Genomic DNA, 19,953 nt, shown 5'->3' on the forward strand with positions numbered 1-19,953 from the left:
CCCTGGCTCTGTGGAACGCTCTCCTGGATAATATCAGAGCTCTCCATGATTTGTTGGCTTTCCGTAAGGCATGCAAGATGGAAATGTTCCATCGGGTGTTCGGTCGCTGAGATAGCTGGTCGTAGAGTGATATGGTAATCCATGGTTATTATGTCTTGTAATGAGTACTATATGGGGTTGTGGTTATGATGTTATGTATGTTGTATTTCATAGAACTGTGTTGCTTTGTATGTTATTGCTTGTAAGCCGCCCTGAGTCCTGTGGGAGTAGGGCGACATATAAATCTTAATAAATAAATAAATAATTTAGAAGGGAGCATTTTTATGAAAGCTGGGTCTTTGGTGTTGAGATTCCCCCGACCATGAATGCCCCTTTTGTCAGAAATATCATTGACAACTTCGGTCTGCAAATATAACGTAATTTCCCTTTTTTCTCATTCCCTAAAGCTTTGTACTATATTATTTTAAACGTTTTAGTCACAGTACTCTCATGTTTCTAGGTAAGAACTCAAAACAAAGGCCTCCAAACAGGAAAAAAAGCTAACGGAATATACACAGTTAGCACTTCTAGATTTCCTTCTCACTCATTCCAAGTAAACTAAACCTCTTGCTTACCAAATTCATCATTAAGAGTATGATCTCTCGGAAGAATAGATTGTGCATTTCCAATGTTGCCTCCACCAACAAACCAGTTCACATTGGGGTTCCAGCGGTTCATATAGCCACACAGATGATTTTCTTCAAAATTACATTCTAAAATAGCAAATAATATAACTGATGTTCTAGTAGCATAATATACCATAATCTATTGCATAGTACTCCTAAACATATTGGTTATAATTCAGTTTAATTGATTCAATAATTAAAACATTTAAATATTAATAAAATGTTTTTAGACATAAAACAAACTCTCAACTATACCATCTCACCACCAGTTATCTTAGCCAAATGACCAACTGACAGAAATAACAGGAAAGAGAAGGAATTCACTATTGCCAAAATGTTACTGGCCAAATACTGACACAATTGTAGTCTATCAGCCTTGAAGAAATGGTTTTTTAATGCTTGGACCATAGGGAGTGGATGAAATTAACAGAATATGTATGACTGCACAACGAGAAGCAAAGGTTTGAAACCTTAGATAGAGATTGGTCTTCCTTTGTGATACACACTCATGTAAATATGAATTCCTACAGAGTCTTCTCATGAAAGAATCTACTGATTGTGTAATTTATATTATATTATAAACAGAAAGAAAAGTAAAGAAAAGGAGGAAGAAAAAGAAGGTAAGCCTTATGCATAAGTACAGGAATTTATGTTTCAAATCTCTCTATGATCAAATTTGGCACTAGTATTAGTTTAGCTTATTAAATACTACATTAGAGATGCGCAAATCAATTCGAGCCACATTGATTCAAGCTCAAATCAGGGTAATTTGGGTGATTCGAACTCAAACTGCTCCTAAAATGGAGGGCTGGATTCAAGTTCAAACTGAATCACCCCTGATTCAATTTGAGTGATTTAAGTGCCATTTTGAGGACAGGTTTTTTTTTTCCTGAGGAGAGTTGGTCTACCAATTGGGTTTGGCAGGTAGACTAGCTTTGTGCCCCAGACTTAGCCGGTTGGCCCACCTCAGAGGAGTGGTCTACCAGGTAGACCACTCCTCTAAGGTGGGTATATGCCCTAAGTCCTGAGCTGATGGCTGTTCTACCCGCTGACACCAATCTATAGACCAGCTCTCCCCGGGAAAATTTACCTCAAAATGGCATGGGTGTTTTTTTTAGGAAGAGCTGCTCTACCAATTGGGGTCAATGGGTAAGCCAGCCCTCTGCTCCAAACTTATCATGTTGGCCCACCTTGCACGACTGGTCTATCTAAAAGACCAGTCCTCTGAGGTGGGCCAATGCACTAAGTCCGGGGTGGAGGGCTGGTCTACCCACCGACCCCAATCAGTAGACCAGCTCTCCCCAGAAAAAATGGCACTCAAATCGATTTGAGTGATTCAAACTGATTTGTTGAAACAGCTGGCCAAGCTGGCTGTTTTTGACAAATCAATTCGAGGATTTTGATATTCAAGTCGAGCTTGAATTGAATTACAATATCCAATCCGTGCACATATCTACACTACATGATCCATGATCACCAGATCTCAATAAATTTGTCCAAGTTCTAGGAGGACTACTGCTTTCCAATGCCGCATGATAGTAGTTTGGTTTTCATAATGTATTTGAGTTTGTCAGTCTATACTTATCTGCAAATCTTATCATCAGCAATTACTGGAAGCAAATCTATCCATTCTCATTTCCATAAGCAACTGACTTTGTTATTTTTCAAGCATTCTGGTCTACCAATTGCTTTTCAAACTAGCAATTTCATTATTCCCCCCAGTGTTACAAGTGATGGCTATTTGCCTAGGACCACACAGTGAATCAGAGCCTAAGCTGAGATTTGAACCTGTTTCCCACATCCCACCCAGTTCAAGATTCTTAACTCGAGGAGCTGACAAATTGGTTAAAAGTGGAATTTGGCTCTAAAATTGCTATTTCATGACAGCAGAACAGTGTCAACATATTGGTTATTTTTCAGACTAAACATACCCTACTCCATCAATCATTCCTCACAGGATTCCAGTCATTCCTCACAGAACAGGTTCAGAGGTGGTCAGCTAATATGAGGGGTCTTGAAACCTGACCCCTCACCATCTATGTTGGCCTCCTCTGAACCTTTTCTAGGTTATCAAGGTCATTCTTGAAATATGGTTCCCAGAATTGGACACTGTATTCCAAGTGAGGTCTGAACACAAAACAGTGAAATGATTACTTCTTGTCATCTGGACACTACGCAGCCTAAGATGCTTTAGCTTTCTTAGCAGCTGAATCACGCTGTTGGCTCATGTTCCACTTGTTGTCCACTAAGGCACCTAGATCCCTTTTACATGTACTGATGCCAAGTCAGGTCTCCCTCATCTTGTACTTGTGCGTTTGATTTTTTTTTAAACCCAAATGCAGGACTTTATAATTGTCTCTGCTGAACTTCTTCTTCTTGTTGGTTTTAGCTGAATATATGAGCCTCCAGACTCTAAGGTGCTAGCTATGCTCCCAACAACCTCAGCTTCAGACTATTTCTCAATTACCATTCTTTCTGTCTCCTGTCCTTTGTGGTCTGTGGACAATGAGTTTTGGTGGGTTTTGTGAGAGTACTCCAAGCTGCCAATGTACCATACAATGGTTTAATGCAAAATAAATAAATAAATAAATAAATAAATAAAATAAAAATGTTCAAATTTTTGGTTGAAGCAGTACAGTAGTGCAAAGCATACTCTGGTCTTCTTGATGTCTGTAGATTTGTATCTAATATTGTCAGTAAGGGATGTGTGAAACGTTTTGGGTACAGAACGATCTGTACCTGAAACTGCCCGTTTCGGGTGAATCGTTGCCGAAATGAATCACCCTTTTGCCCTCTCGAAATGTTTTGGAGCCGAAACAAATCACCCCCGTTTCGGCTCTGAATTATTTGGAGTTTTGGCCCTCCATTTTGTGGCTGATAAAGTGCTTCTTCTTCCTCCTTCATTTTGAGTTCTGACATCTATTTGAATTTCCTGCCTTTTTGCCTCCCATTGACTTCAATGCAAAAAGGTCTGATCTGACGTCTACCCGAATTTCGGGTCCTGGGGCCAAAAGAGTGGGGTGGGGTGGTAGTGCCTAATGGGTGGAGGCTACCACCCAAATTGCAGAGGGATTGGGCAAAGGACTGATTTTTGGTGAATTATTGAAACCTTTGCCCAATCCCTCTGCAATTTGGGTGGTAGCCTCCAACCATTAGGCACTACCACACCACACCACTCTTTTGGCCTAGGACCTGTTTTCTTGATCCGAATCGATTCGGATTCGGATGAATTCGGATCCAAATTGAATCAAGGTTGATTCAGATGGGTCAGATTCGGACCCAAAAACGAATTGGGGGTGTTTCAATTCAGATCCAAATCGAAACACCGAAAATCCGAATTGCACACCCCTATTGTCAGTCCCTGTCCTGCCCCTTCCTCAAACTCTCTGTACACACATTTACTGCAATATTTTACACCAGGAATTCCCAATCTTGGGTCCCCAGCTGATGTCAGCCTACAACTCCCATAATCCTCTGCCTCAATTACCTTTGGCGATGGAAGTTTTGATCCAACATCTGGAGGCCCAAGGTTGGAACCCCCTGCTTTACACAATTAAGATGCAAAGCTATAATGGAACACCCTGGCTGTCTTGCTGTAGCTATATTACATTTGTATACAGACAGGGCAGCAGTCACATCATCATAAACACACATCAGCGACACAGGTTTAAATTAATGGTTTAAAAAATTATTATATCTTGACTTAGATGTGTATTTTTATACTACTGATATAGCAAGCTATAATGAAAACAATATTTTAAAACGTTTTTCTAATCTAAAGCAAATGATCCTATTACAAATAATTTTCACAACAAAATATCGAATTCTTATTTTGATCAAAGACAACTATTACAAAAGCTACCTACCTATACAGTAGCCAGTAGTTATTTTAATTTCAAAAATTGCAATGCTGGCAAAAATATCTCTTCCTATTACTCCTTCTAGTATGATCTACAAAACAAGCCAAAGAGAGCAGAATGTAAGTACTAATATTTGGCATTGCACTTGTTAAAATGAAAAAAAGCAACATTTGAAAATGGGGGGAAAGGCTAAATTAGATTAGGGAGCAGTGCCTAAGGCCATGAGCTAATATTTGCTGAGAGAGAGAGCACTCATTGCATAACTCTGTGTTAATGATTTCATAAACATTACACACATTAATTCACCATACCAATGACTACAAGCTGACCAATTGCTTTTAAGATCTGACTCTGACAAAAATACTGACATTTTGGAAATTTGCAGTGTCAAAAATTTGAAGAGTCCTTCCAGGTGACTTTTTAAACAATTGTATGGCATGCAAAAGAGAAACTGTTTCCACACTCAGCAGTTCTTACAGGTTTGTTTTATGTACTCAAGTTGCTATTTTCCACCCACATTAGGGGTAGAATTTGCCAGTTGGTTGCCTGTACTTCCCTACTCTCCCTTGCCACACCAAGACTGTCTTTTGTTAAAAAGAAGTTCTGTTGTTGCACAGTTCTGGTTTAGTCATCTTCTGGTTCACTGAACTTCTGCAGCAAATCCCCTCCCTCTGCCAAGCCCCCAATGGAGTTTGGAATGGAAGAAACAAAGTTTGAGGTGGCTTTAAGTGTATCCTGGTTCTCTAGACATTTTTGCTGACTCTAAATTAATACATTTTGGAAATAATCTCTTCTCACCTAATCGTTCCCCTTTAATACCTTGGCTGCAACCCTAAACGCACTCTTCTGGGACTAAGCCCTACTGAACACAGTGGGACGTACTTCAGAGTAAATATGTATACATTGTTTTTTAAAATATAACTTTTAAAAAGCATAACTGAAGAACCAATTACTATTTTTCTAGTGAATGGTAGTTCTTCACGGTATGCAGATGGCACTACAAATGTTGCACTAGGACCTTGCTGTGCATGTGAACAAAGTGTGGCTTCATGATGCCTAGGACTATGAAAGCCTTCTGAAGTGTGTGGAAACAGAGTAAAATTGTGCTTGGAATTTTCTTACGCTTCATACTACTGTCTGGAAGAGCCCATAGAGGAGTGGGCTCTAGAATTTAATGAAGGCCTGTGATGCAACAATGACCATAACAATAGTTCATGAGCAGTTAGCTTTTAATTTGTTTTATTCTCATGGGAAGTGAAGTAAAGAAGAATAAAATTTCAAGGCATTTCCCTACACTTCTTCACCCACTCCTGCTCTCCTATGGGGGAACAGTTACAGAAGTGAACTAATTAACTCCAAAGAGGTACCTACCAAGCTTTTAAATGTTTTAAAACAGGAACAATCATGGTAGCCTACATGAATAAGTGCAGTGTGTTTCAAAATTATGCTTACCTTGTATTTGTTTGTACTATTTCTTATATCTAGGCTGGCTATAAGCCAGCTCTCTGAGCGCTCTGTGGTTCTCCAAAGCAAGTGATCAAAGCTTTCACCTTCTACCCTTAGATACAGGTTTAAGGCAGTAGGATCTATCAGCAACTCTGAAGACGTTGCAATCTGATATATAAGTCTGATACAGGTCCATTCTTCAGAATATAGCTCAGGGCTGAGCAATACAGCAGTATCACCATTTGTTCCCTGGGAAGTATCCACAGAAATGTAGTGACCTGGAAATGCAGAAAACAACTTTAGATTATCAACTGGAAAACCTCACTAAGATTAGAATACAAGCTGCACTCCTATCCCTAAAATAGATGAGACATTTCTACATTATATTTGCATATATCTTAAGACATAAATGTGTTCACAGTGTTTAAGACTGCAATCTAATGCAATCTAATTAATAAGTCCCACTGAACTTATTGTCACTGAGCAGTGGGGAGATTCACACAACCAGGGACGGGGGATGATGGGGAAAGCTGTTCCAACTCACCTTCCCCCCAGACAATCAAAGAAATGCTGCTGGGAGCATGGATCACATTCCCAGACAATCCGTGCTGCACCAGCTCCGGAGGTCAGGACAACGTGTCCCAGCCTCCAGATATCGTACAATGCACTGCACTTAGCCTGGGATAGGCTCTCATGAGAACAGTCTCAGTGTCTCTCTTATATTTATCAGGAGGGGAACAAGTGTTCCTTTTTATCCCAGGATCGAATCCCTTCAATTGGCTGTTATTGTTGTATTCCTTGTGTTTCATTTTAGATTGTGAGCTCCTTTTGGACTGGGGACCACTTTCTCATTCCTTTTGCTATACAAACCACCTCCAGAACTTTTTTTGTTGAAAAGCTATGTATAAATAAAATATTGTGAATAACACCACAGCACAACAGCAGAAGCATTAGGACTTGCGTCTTGAGACCCAATGTAGTATAGTGTAGTGATGAGAGTGTCTTGACTATGAGGGAGGAAACCCAGGTTCAAATCCCCATTCAGTTATAAAGCTCAGAGGGCAATGTTGAGACATTCACAATGTCTCAGTCTAACCCACCTCACAGTGCTGTTGTGAGGATAACATCAGACGAAACAATCTTGTACACCACCCTGTGTTCCATGGGGAGAAAAACCAAATACAAATATTAATAAATGGGCTTAGGACTGCAATGCTCAAGTATTCGTACAGGTCTGGCCCACCAATGAGGTAGTGGCTTCAGGAGCAGATTGGATGAGATGAACATGACGTCCCACTGCATTTCCCTTTGCCCTACAGTCACTTAACCTCCCTGCTTTCTCTGTATTTTGAAAAAAACAGCAAGCAGGAAATAACATGCTGGGAAAACCTTTTCTGTTGCACAGTTCCCCACCCCCAGAGCAGGGGCATAGCAAGGTTGGAGTGGGCCTGGAGACGAGATTTTAAAATGGGCCCCTCATTGCTAATTAACAAAAGAGACTTTCAACCATGCAATGCGATCCTATGTATCGTTTCTCATAAATTCTAACAAATTCAGTACAGTTTGCTTCCAAGTAAGTGTGTAGAGAATTGCAGCCTCAGGCAGCAAATCTAACCATTTAGCTGGAAGTACATTTCACTGAAACCTAAAGGACTTTGTAATTTTTTGTCACAAAACAAGCCACTTATAGGACTTTTTTGATGGTTTTTTAATTTTTTAAAAAATATTAAAAACCAACAATTTGTCCAATCCATTTCAATTTAAATATATAGATATTCCTCCCACATCTCTCTCTGCTCAAAAACAAAGCCCTATTCCCAGTCATTCCAGGTGCATTAAAGGCTGGGGCTGAAATTGGGTTATTTTTTTATGAAGGCAAAGGGAAGATTCTTCCATACCACTTTTTTAAAACCACTTTTTTAAAAATAGGGTTTTTTAATTTAAAAAAATTTAAACCAGCAAATTCCTCAATCTCTGAATTAAATATTCAGAGCCATTTCAATCTGCCCTGCATCCCCACCACCACCTTATATTAAGCCTAACCTACTTCACAGGGTTGTTGTGAGGACTACCTCTCTGAGCGCCTTGGAGGAAGAGTGGGATATAAAAATAAAAATAAATAAATATTATAGCTCTGTGGCAAGCGGGGATAACCACAAAAAGGAAATCATATCCTACCTCCATAACTATGTCTGAGGAGTCAAAAATTGGGCAGAGCTGTGGTGGGCAAGGGCAGACAGTGCTGGCCACCCTGCCTCCCTCCCTCCCTCCCTCCTTGCTGCCTGCCTGCCTGCCAGCACTCAAGTTCAGGCTTCAGGGAGGCCTGCACGGAGGCCTCTCTGGAAGCCCCGCCCACCCACCAAACAGCTGAGAGGCAGAGATTGAAGGGGCTGCAGAAGCTTGCAGGCTGCTTCACTCCCCTGGCCAGAGCAGGAGGGCTAGCAGGAGAGGAGGCCATGAGGCAAGGCAAGGGGGACTGGCTAAGGGGCCTTGTGGGGGGCCCTCCAGGCCCTGTGGGCCTAGAGGCATTTGTCTCCCCTTGAACCAAGAGCAAGGGAAGACATCAGGAACTAGTGCCAGGAATCAAGCCAGGAGTCAATGCCAAAACAAAAGATCAAACCCAAGCTGACTAACCAGGAACCAGGATCAAGAGACAAACCATGAGTCAGAGTTGAAGCCTAGGGTCAAAACCAAGCAGACAATCAAGAACCAAGAGTGACTGACAAGCCAAAAGTTAGAGGTAAAACCAAAGAAAGAACCAAAGTATTAAGGAAGCCCTGAAACTGAAGCAAAGCCTGAACCCAAACAGGAAGCCCTTATATCCTTCTTGTCCTGGAAGGAGCCAATGAACTGCTTGGCTGGGCAGGGTCAGCCCAGGGCCTGAGAATTCCAGGTCTGGCAAGGCTTCTGTAGTTCAGCTGGCTGCCACACAGGGCAACAGTATGGTGGTTTTTATTCAAGAGCCCCGGTCTTAAACAGAAGCAGTTCCTGACATTTTAGGAGGAGAAGTGAGGGGGAAAGGAGCATTCTTTCGTGGAATGCTTTGTGAACCAAAAGTGTGGAGGTGGGGGTTCATCGAGCCACCTCAGGCACCGGCGGAGCTTGGGCTGGGCCTGATCAGATGTAGTCCATGTCAAAAGCAAGCCACAAGTTATGTAAAGGTAAAGTGTGCCATCGAATCGGTGTCAACCCCTGGTGACCACAGAGCCCTGTGGTTTTTCTTTGGTTGAATACAGGAGGGTTTAACCATTGCCATCTCCCGAGCAGTATGAAATGGTGCCTTTCAGCATCTTCCTATATCACTGCTGCCCAATATAGGTGTTTCCCATAGTCTGGGAAACATATGTCTGATCTAAACCATCATCATTATTTCTTCACATATTGTGTTCTCTTTCCCACACAATTAGGGCAATGTGTCACTGTGGAGAATGTACATCCTATACCAAAAGGCTCTATCAATCCATTGATGGCACACAGCCCATCAACACATGCTTCAGCGTGTAAGTGTGAGCACTGCGGGAACAGGCAGGAGGCGAATGACAGATGCAGTGGCAGGCGGGGACTTCCTTTCCTGCTTAGGACAGTATAACCGAGTACACTGTCACTGTCTTTTTAAATAAGATCTGAATAAGTCTAGGGAATCGGGTTAACATAGCATTTGAAAAGCTGCTCATTAAACCTTTTACAGTTTGATCATTTTATAGTATTACAGTTACATTTGAGAATATAGCTTAACATAACACAGCTCTCCACATCAGACTGGTAGTGGGAAAGCTTCTTCCCCATATCATGGTAAGCAGGGTTCAGATCTTGTGCCCATGAACTGGAGTGCCACAACACGGAAACCCTTTTTGATGGCCTTCATATTTGTTTGTTTGTTGCACTTATATACTACCTTCCTGCCTTGACCAAGGCACCCAAGATGGTTTACAATATTAAAAATAACATGTTACAGAAGATTTAAAGAGTAGTTTTGTCTCAGGCCATGGATGGCCTTTTCAAGAGCAAAGGACAAGAGCTCCTTGGCCTAGCCCTGGGTGCCTCCTTTTTTGCCTTCACCTCAAGGCACACAGGTCTTTCGGAGGTGCTCACTGTAGGAACTGATGGCAAAAGCTTTTGGTTCTGGACACCTTTTCTGCCTCCCCCTCAAGGCACACAAGTGGAGGAGGACCTGCCCAACAGTCCAGTGCTGGTCTCTGTAGGAGCTGATGACGAGAACTCCCTGGTCTGTGCATCTCTTATGTTGACTTTAACTTTTGAATCAGTCTTTAATTCCATAGATTTAATGGAAGATGTTTCTAAGTAAACCTGTGACCTCTAGATACTCCTGACTTGAGTATAAACTCAATTTGTAAATCACTTCGACATACTTCTAAGAATGTGTGCTTATGACTAGGGTGCAAGTGTGTTAGGAGTGGCCTGAAATTAGATTGGGACCCAATGGCTGAAAATCAGAATGGGAAAAAATACCTTTTTATTTCTATACTGTATTTTTAAAGCAGCATTTTAATTATTTTATGCTTACAAATCATCAGTTAACATTCAAGTTCAAACAAAATCCTTTTTCCAGAATAATCTTGCTTTTACCCAAGATCAACCTATAATTATCAAAACAGTGCATACTTCAAAGCCCATCCTGCAACTGTAGGTTAGAATTAGTCCTATTTTTGTTTGGGACATTTGAGAATGTTTCCATACAAATGCAAACTATGGCATTCCACATTTTTGGTGGATTCATAACAGCATCAGAGGCTGAACTATATCTAAGTGGAGACCTCAAATCACCAAGTGAGTTTAAAAGTTTAAATGCTTTGTTCATTATACGCAATCTAGCATTATTTTTTCCTCCTGCATAAAGGGCCATTTGTTTCAAAATTTCATCTCCTTTCAATATGGTATTCTCTTTTTGGAATATTCTCCTTTCCAAACATACAATATGCACTTGTTCTCATTAGAATTTTATATTTATTTAAATTAAGTTTAGTTAAGTTACTTAAATCAAAGTAAATGCAGATGAAACTGGTCATTGTATAGTTATGCTAATTAGAGAAAGACACTGTTCCATATGGAATTGCTCCACGTATCAATTTCCATACTCACTGCCTGAAAGACTGGGAAATAGACGTTAAGCTACAGATCTGAATGAGCATTGTTGTGCACCACAGAGATGATCTGGGTTAAATACATCAGCTAAGTGTTTCTAACCAACGCACACCAATCATTTAATGAGATCATAATCCAAAAATTCCTGTAAGAGTACTATTGCAGAGAAACAGATGAATGTATATAGTTTCAGAACAATCAAATGAAAATCTGATACCAAAACAGTAGACCCCTAACTAAATTGTGTTTCAAGATAGGTAATCATTTATGTATTCCCAGTTGGACCCTGTGTTTGGAACAGCCTGAATACATCAGATATAGTTCATCTGTAGAATTGAGGTTAGTCCTTGCCACTGTCTACATGGGAGAATGTCTAAGAAATCCATTTATGCTGTGAACTGGTTGGTGATTGAAATCCAACTCATTTGCTACAACTGCACTTTAAAGTTGCAGATTGAGATGACTTTTCATTATGAAAAACCAAATGAGTTAAAGGGCTAACCACCCTTTCCTCTGTTGTCTCCCATGTGTTCACTTGTAGACAGTAAACCCCTTGGGCAGGAACCTGTCCTCTTGTACTTTGTAAAGCACCATGTAAATTGATTGCACTACATAAACATATATATTTTAAAATGTGAGTACTTTTTCTGCATTTTTATTTGGCAGGGGAGGCTGTGGACACAAAGCAATTGCATTCTCGATGTTTTTTCATATGCCCCAATAGCTAGTAATGGTGTGCTATTCCATTAGCTGCATCTTGAGTCACTAAAACATACTGAGGCGTTTCACACGGTTAGTGTGAAGCGCCATAAGGACTTCTGCAGAAAGAGCGGGCTAAGCCCGCTCTCCCCACACAGGACCAGGCTCTTAGCCCTGGGTGGCCGGATCGGCCACCCACACAATTACTGGCTCCGTCACAGAGCCAGTAGGGGCTGTGGAGATCAGGGGCTGTCTGGACCCTGGAAGTCTCAGAATACCCCATGCAAGTGCTCAGGGCATTCTGGGGAGACCCCGAAGCCAGGAGGCTTGTTTTAGCCTCTCAGTTGGGGTCTCCTTGCGAGTGACAACCAAGAAAATCATGTTAACAGAGCACTCACTCTGTTAACCTGGTTTAAGGGGAGGAGTTCTTAGGGGGGCTAGTCACCGTGGAACCACAGGGCTCATCCCCGAGCCCGGTGGTTCTCACGAGGGGAAGAGCTGGGCTAGGCTCCCTTAGCCCTGTTCTCCCCCATCGTGAGAATAGTCTCAATGATTGACATCCAGAATGACGTTATGCTTGTGAAAGGGCATTTTCTGTCACACAAAGAGGGAGGAGCAATATTTGCTGATTTCCCCCTTCCCTCTGCAGCCACTGTGCCTCCCAAAAATATGTCTCTGAAGATCCCACAACCATCAGCAATATATTTTCAGGAGGAAGAAATAGCTGTGTAGAGGAAGGGGAGACTGATGGCAATGACCTCTCCCGTGTGTGTGACAGAAAACACTCTTCTACTAATGCAATGTTAGTCTGGATGTTGGCCACTGAACATTAATTTATTTAAATATTTATATCCTGCCTTTCTTTCAAATGAAAAAAGAAAAGAAAGAACGCCTAAAGGAATGCATTTGAATTTTCATTGGTTCATTAGACTCTACTACTTAGACCATTAGAGTGCATTAGACTCTACTACTTTTTTCTCTCTCTCCCCCCACTCCCGGAACATACATTTCAAGACAGTAACACTGTGGATATATACACAATCAATATTTTCACACTTCCATGTTATTAGTAAAATTTATGCAAGGCATCTTTTGATAAAACTTCTAGACTGGATCGAGCCAAAGAACATTTTAGCTATCGAGCAGGCAGGCTTTCGGGAGGGTCATTCCACCATGGAACATGCTTGTACCCTTCAATTTCTGGCAGAGAAGTATTCTAGGTTCCCAGGTTCAGCACTTTATGTAGCAGTCATTGATCTTAAAGCTGCATTTGATTCAGTTTCTAGAGAGAGACTGTGGTCTAAACTGGAAGCTCTTGGAATAGATAAAAGATTACCCAAACTTATTGTTAGTCTGCATAAGCATACTTGTTTGAAAGTTCGTTATGGCCCAACTGGACGGTTAACATCGGAAATTCTAACTTTTAGAGGAGTACATCAGGGCTGTATACTTGCTCCTACTTTGTTCAACATCTATGTTAATTCTGTGGTTACTTGTTTTGTCCACCCTTTCTATTCATCCACCAGAGTTAGCTGATAGGCATGTCTCCATATTATTACCCTGTTTCCCCGAAAGTAAGACCTACCCCGAAAGTAAGACCTAGCAGTAATTTCTGATGTACCGCTAATTGCCCTAGTGCATTTTTTGGGGCTAATATTAATATAAGACACTGTCTTATTTTCGGGGAAACACAGTATATGTGGATGACATGACTATTATGTCGCAGACACTTGTAGGCCTTAAGCGTGCCCTAAGACTGTTCTCATCGTTTTGTAACCAAGAGTCTATTGAAATAAATTATAGTAAAACTAAAGTCTTAGTGTTCGCTAAGTGAGCTAGGCGTTATAATTGGTCCATACAAGGACACAAGATTGAGCAGGTTAATTCCTTTAAATATCTAGGAATTACGTTTCACTCTGTTGGCTCTAGAAATGCCCATTTTAACTCCATCAGGCAGTCTGCTCAATTGGTTGTAAATAAGATCAAATCTTATCATTTTACACATGGTGCTGCTTTTATACCTGCGACAGTGAGACTTTATACAGCCAAAGTACTGCCTTTGCTCTTATATGGAGCCCAACTGGGACCTGCAAGTAATTTTGCCCTACTGGAGGCTATCCAGACTAAGTTTATTAGATGCATTTTGCAGGTACCGTGTTGTGCTCCGAATGCTGACATCAGAAGAGAAGTTGGGCTTATTAGGCTGGAATCCTTATACTGGTGCTGCATTTTTCGATTTTGGTTAAAATTGAGTTTTGGACAGGTGGGTTTAGCCTCTTTGGCTATGAATGATGGTTTTAATTCGAGCTGGAAACAAGCTGTGTTGAGTAATTTATTTATTTTTTAATTTATTTTTTGCCTCTCCTTAGAGGATTTGCCTATTGTAGGAATTGAGCAAGCCAGGAAGTTAGTTAAGCAACATGTCCTGGATATAGAAGTTCAACAAGAAGGTGCATGGATCAAGCAGGGTTTATACTCAGGGAGTCAAGGTATTAATCTTAAACCAGCTAAGTACTTTGATGTGGTGCTTGTCCCTAAATTTAGACAAGCCCTCACTTTAGCACGCTTAAATGTTCTCCCTACAGCGGTATTGGATGGCAGGTTTAAGGGAGTTCCGCTATTTTTACGACATTGCCAGTGTGGCAAAGGGGTTATAGAATCCACCTCGCATGTTATTCTTTACTGTGATTTGTATAGTGAACCCCGTTTAAGACTTATATCTCTTATGTTAGATAATTTGCCTGGCCGGTCTGATGAATTTTATTTAAATTATCTTTTAACTAATGTGGACACTGATATTATCTCTGTTGTGGCCAGGTTTTGTTATATTATTTGTAAAATACGTACTGGTTTATTGTAAATGTTTGCTGGTCAATGACCGAATAAACTTATATCTATCTTCTATTTAAAATATATGGTTAACTAACCTGTATTGTTAAATCCATTTACTTATCATGAAGCATATGTTTTATTAGAATTCTGATGCAGTCAGTCTTAATTTTATCAAAATAAGAAAGTCTCAAATCCATGAACAAGAAGAACAAAATGCTAGATATCATTGTTTTAAATTTATTTTATTGAACATAATAAAAAAGTACAAATCATTTGGGAAAACTAAAATTGCCTGAAAATTGCTCCTACGGATGCAAACAGTTGGAACTATAACCACAGACGTGTTCCCGTTTTCTTGGAGTCAGCATGGGGAAGTTGTTCTGTTAAGCCAACAGCATTTTACAATTAGTAGATAAAAAAAGAGAAAAATGGAAGGAAGGAAAGGAAAAGAGCTTTTAACAACAAGTAGACTTGAAATCAATAGGGCCAGTTCATATGATCAAGCAGTTGCTCACTTCCCCCACTTAACATGTGCCCATGCTCATGTAGAGAAACCAGGGCCAGCTCATAAACTAGTCAAACCTAGGCAGTCACCTAAATCTTGGGGGCACCCCCCCCACCCCACACACAGTGAACAGCCACAGTGGCAGCTGGGGGAGTAGGGCAGTGAGAAAACAGATTATACCTTTTTAAACAACCAATAAACCGTCCTGCTGCTGCCGCCACCCCACCCCTGCTTTGCTCTGCATGTAGTCCATCCTGTCCACTCAACCGGCTGATGTACATGCGTGGTGGCCATTTGAGCAGCCAGCCTGGTAAAACACTTTGCCAGACTAACTCCTCAAATGGCTGCCATGTCTGAGCAGCAGGGGCAGGGCACACAGTGGGGCAGATTCCAGGAAGAACTGAGCAGCAGCAGAGGGCAGCAATGGGACATCTTACAAATTTTTAAAGGTATGATTTTGTTCCTCACCATCCCCCTTGTTCCAGCCAGAGCCAGCCACCAAGTGTAGCTTTGGCGTCCCTGCCACATGGTCACAACTATATTCTGCATGGCATAAAATATAATTTTAAAAGAAAGGGGGCATACTAAAGTAATACTTCACCTAAAGTAAAGTAAAGTGGGCGCCAAAAATCCTAGGGCCAGCCCTGAGAGAAATATTACCAAGAACAGATCTCTTACCTGTAACTTGATAACCAGATGAACTATGGACATTTGTCCTTTTACACAAATGGGCTTTGTGCATGCGTGACCACGTCAGGAACATTCCAAACTTCTCAATCCTTGTTTTGGCACAAATCCCACCCCAAACTGCTACATGCACCTCTCCTCATTCCTTCAGTCTGGTCTGCTCTTCAGGAGACCCCAGTGGGGAGGATGGGAGGGTGTGTAAAAGGACAGGAGACCACTAGAAGAACCAAAGCTACAGGTAAGCAACCTGTTGTTCTTCTACATGGTCTCTGTCCTTTACATAAATGGGTACATATCAAACTATTTTACTTGTAGGTGGGTTACTAAAAAATTGATTGCAGGACTGCTCAACCAAATGTGGTGTCCTTGCGTGCCTGGGCATCAACGGCATAATGCTGAATAAAGAAGTGTGGAGATGCCCAAGTGGCTATAATGTCCCACACTGGGGCAATTATAGGGTTGTTTGGGTGAAGATGGGACAAGCCTTTTCAGAACCATTTAACAGTCCTGTTCTTGAACCAGGACTGTCCAGAAACTGAAGTGTGAGCTACAATTGCTGCTAGATGCACTCTTAACAAAGACAACTTTGTACCTGACTGTTTCAGGTCCGACACACAAGAATATTTATATTCAGAATATTTATATTCTGCTTTTCAACAAAGGTTTCCAAAGTGGTTTACATAGAGACATAATAAATAAATAAAATGGCTCCCTGTTCCCAAAGGGTTCACAGTCTAAAAAGAAACATAAGATAGGGTTATGGTTTGAACAGGCTCAAACACTGGGTGGTTTGAAAGGTTTGAAGCGGGGGGGACTTGAAGGGTGGGGGAGGGTGCACTTACCGCACCCCACCACCGTGTTTCCTTAGCCAGTGCTCGCTTAAAAACCGGTCAGGCGAGGCGGCAGCATACCTCCCTGCCACCCCATCCTCTCCTCGGACTGGACATAGCCCGTGCCCATGTGCACGTTGGGCACATGCGTGAGCACGTCACACACGTGCACTCATGCACCAATATGTGCACACATAGAGGTTACTTCCGGTAACTCCCAGTCCAAAGATAGGACAGGGCAGCAGGGAGTTACGCTGCCGCCCCGTCAGACCGTTTTTTAAGCGGTGGGGGAAAGTGCACCCTCCCCTGACCTTAAAGTTATACCCCCCCACCTTTGAACCAGCCTCCTCTGGTTCCGTGCACATACCTACCCTGTATATGGACCGCTTGTGGCGTGACTCTGTTTCTGATGCACCCCTGACAGAGGTCCATGGTCAAGGCTAGAAGTGATCTGGATGCTGTTCTGCCTTGTCTTTGGCTGTCATATTGTCTGTTTAGATGCTAATTGGCAAGTTCCAAATGAGAGGGAGGGATCTTTTTAGGGCATTGAACACAGTGAGGAGCTCCAGATAGTTTATATGTCTGTCTTTCTCTGGAGCACTCCAATGAACTTTCAGATGTAGATCACCCATGTGAGCACCCCAGTCCTGTTCTGATGCATCCGTGGTAATTATCAGACAGTGAATTGGAGGGTGGAATGGATTCCCATAGGATAAATGGGTAGCATGGGCCCACCACCTGACTGAAGCACACACCATCCCTGCAGGATGAAGATGGGTATTCTGAGGATCTGTATGAGGGTGGAAGTTGTCAAGAAATCATCTCTGAAGTGTGTGCATCCCCAGTTGGGCATGTGGCAGGACATGTGTAGTAGAAGTCATGTAACCCAAGAGGTGCTGAATCACCACTGTTGTGTGGGTTCCGCTTTCCATGATGCATTTTGCCAGTGCAGCTAGACTCTGGATTAGTGGTTATGGAAGAAAGTCCTGACCTTCTCTTGTATCAAAGATTAGGCCTGTAAACTGAATGCATCTTTTGAGGGTTGAGACTTTTTGGATTTCACTAGGAGCCCCAGAGCTTCCAGGAGTGTGATGGTCCTTTTGATGGCCATGTAAGTGTCTTCTGGTGAACCTGCTGCTATGAGCCAGTCATCTAGCTATAGAAATAACTGGATACCTTCCTGTTGAAGGTAGACTACCACAGGGGTCATGCACTTCATGAACATTCTGAGGGCAGAGAAAAGTCTGAATGGAAAGGCTTTGAACTGGTAGGTATCTTTGCCTAACATAAACTGCAAATACTTCAGATGTTGCATACTTCAAATTGAGAGAGGCCAGTCACATCTTTCATTCTAGCAGGGATAGAATAGTTTGGATTGAAATCATGCAGAAGTGCTTTTAAACAATGAATTTGTTCAATCTTCGAAGGTTCGAGATGGGGCATAAGCCCCCGTTGGTTTTTGGGATGGCAAAGTATTGGGAATAGAATCCTGTTGCCACATTGGTTTGGCCACTTTCAATTGCATCTTTGAGCAGAAGGGCTTTGGCCTCATCTGTAAATATTTTGGTTGTACGTGTTGTAACTAAGTGGGGAAAAGGTTGGCCTTTGTTTGAATTCCAGGCCATAACCCAGATGAATTCCCACCAGTCAGAAGTAGTGTGTTCCTAGGCAGGTAAGTATGAGGTGAGGTTCATGCCTGTTGTCCAATTAAGAAAGTCATTGTTTTTTGGATAAGCAGGGGTCCTCTGCTTCTATGTGGCAGTATTAGATTAGGTGAATGATTGTCTTTTCCCCAGGGGTATTGCTGAGAATGAAAGGAGTGACCGGATGAGGTCTGCTGAGAGGTTGATCTTGAGGCTTGATAATGTGGCCATTTATTTTGCTTCAATGGGTGAGATATTGGAGACTGGTATACCATAGTTAATGCCATGTTCTTCATTTTTTGTACCTTTTGAAGGGTTTCATCTGTTTTGTCTCCAAACAGCCCTTTAAAAGGTAATTCATCAGTTCTTGAACATGCTTCATATGTGAGCCCCGATTATCGCATGTGTCTGTATCTTGCAATGGAGGTTGCCATTACCTTGGCCGCGCACCCAACCGAGTGCCTCACTGAGTATAATTCTTGTTTTGCCAATTGTGCCTCCTCCTCCAAAAACACCTTGGCTGGCTCTCTTTTATCCTGAGGCAGCTTGTCAATAAAAGCAGACACCTTTTCCCACGAGAAATTATTGTACCTCGCATTGTATGCTTGGTAATTTGCAGTTTTGAGGTGTAATGCTGCTGCTGAGAATGAATACCTTCTGAAGATGTCTAACTCTTCCCCCTCTCTGTCTCTAGGGTTTGATGGGTTGGATCTACCTCTGGATTTATTCAATGCCTCTTTTATTACTATTGAGTTTGGGGTTGGGTGCTTCTGTTGGAAGGCAGAAGAGTCTTCTAATTGCACGTGATAGAAAATTTCTAAATGCTTAGTAGGTTGCAGCAAAGATGATAGGGTTTTTTTAGTAGGCTTTCACTATGTCTAACAATGCCAAATTCATGGGCAAAGAGACGGGAATGCATACATCTGTGTCCATAAGTCCAAACAACAGATCTAAATCAGCCCTTGTTGTTCCAATTTTATGCCCAGTGTTCAAGCCATTCTAGAAATATAATCTGAATAAAGCTTCAGATCCTCCGAAGGAGAATTTAGACTGGGGTATGTAAGGAGGTCTTGGGGAGACAACCCTGAAGCTGCCAACTCAGATTGTGAAGAGTCACCTTCTTCTTCCTCTTATTCCCTTTCCATTTGTTCAGAGTCCAAAGTATCAGACTCTTCTGGTTCAGTGTCTTTTGGTACCACAAGTTCCACGGGAATTCCAGTTGGTACGGTGGGAAGCTGCAGTGGTTGATCTGGTGGATGTTGTGGAACCTCAGGGTCCCGAGAGCATGAGAGAAGTTAAGAGTTGTGCATTGGTTTTGGTTGTCACTGAGGGAGCTGAGGGTCCTGGTGTTTATCACAATGAGGACTAGTTTTCCTTTCCACAGACCTTGATCACAACTGAGAAATGAACTTTCATAATAAGTTGTTTAGTCCCGCCAATAAGAGCAGTATTATAAATCTGAGTAAGATTCTTCTTGGTGCCATGACTCCCCTTGGTGCCATGTCATGAAACAATTCTCCAAGCATAAGCTGAAGATAGGGATATCTGGTCCCTATCTTCGTCCCCACACCCATAACAATCATATATACACCAATCTCAGTCCCATCTATGACGAGGCTCCTCCCTTGGATCATCAGAATAAAGAGAGTCTACTGGAGAGAACTCCCTTCCACATTCTCTTGC

The 19,953-nt window shown here is 41.9% G+C and overlaps 1 protein-coding gene across 3 annotated transcripts in view; it reads right to left on the reverse strand.

Annotated features, from left to right (window-relative positions):
• Positions 1-19,953, reverse strand: part of MAMDC2 (MAM domain containing 2) — a 102,711-nt gene that overhangs the window by 48,582 nt on the left and 34,176 nt on the right. For 2 of the 3 annotated variants that reach the window (XM_053297078.1, XM_053297080.1), the window contains exons 3-5: positions 5,978-6,249; positions 4,532-4,616; positions 615-752 (exon numbers count right to left, since the gene is read on the reverse strand). In XM_053297078.1, coding sequence (XP_053153053.1) covers positions 615-752; positions 4,532-4,616; positions 5,978-6,249 — 495 coding nt within the window. Of the gene's footprint in view, positions 1-614; positions 753-4,531; positions 4,617-5,977; positions 6,250-8,605; positions 8,753-19,953 lie in introns of those variants that run through there. The other variant, XM_053297079.1, reaches the window with a different exon arrangement.

Source organism: Hemicordylus capensis, chromosome 2 (assembly GCF_027244095.1).
Source record: "Hemicordylus capensis ecotype Gifberg chromosome 2, rHemCap1.1.pri, whole genome shotgun sequence".
In the NCBI taxonomy this organism is placed as follows: Eukaryota; Metazoa; Chordata; class Lepidosauria; order Squamata; family Cordylidae; genus Hemicordylus; species Hemicordylus capensis.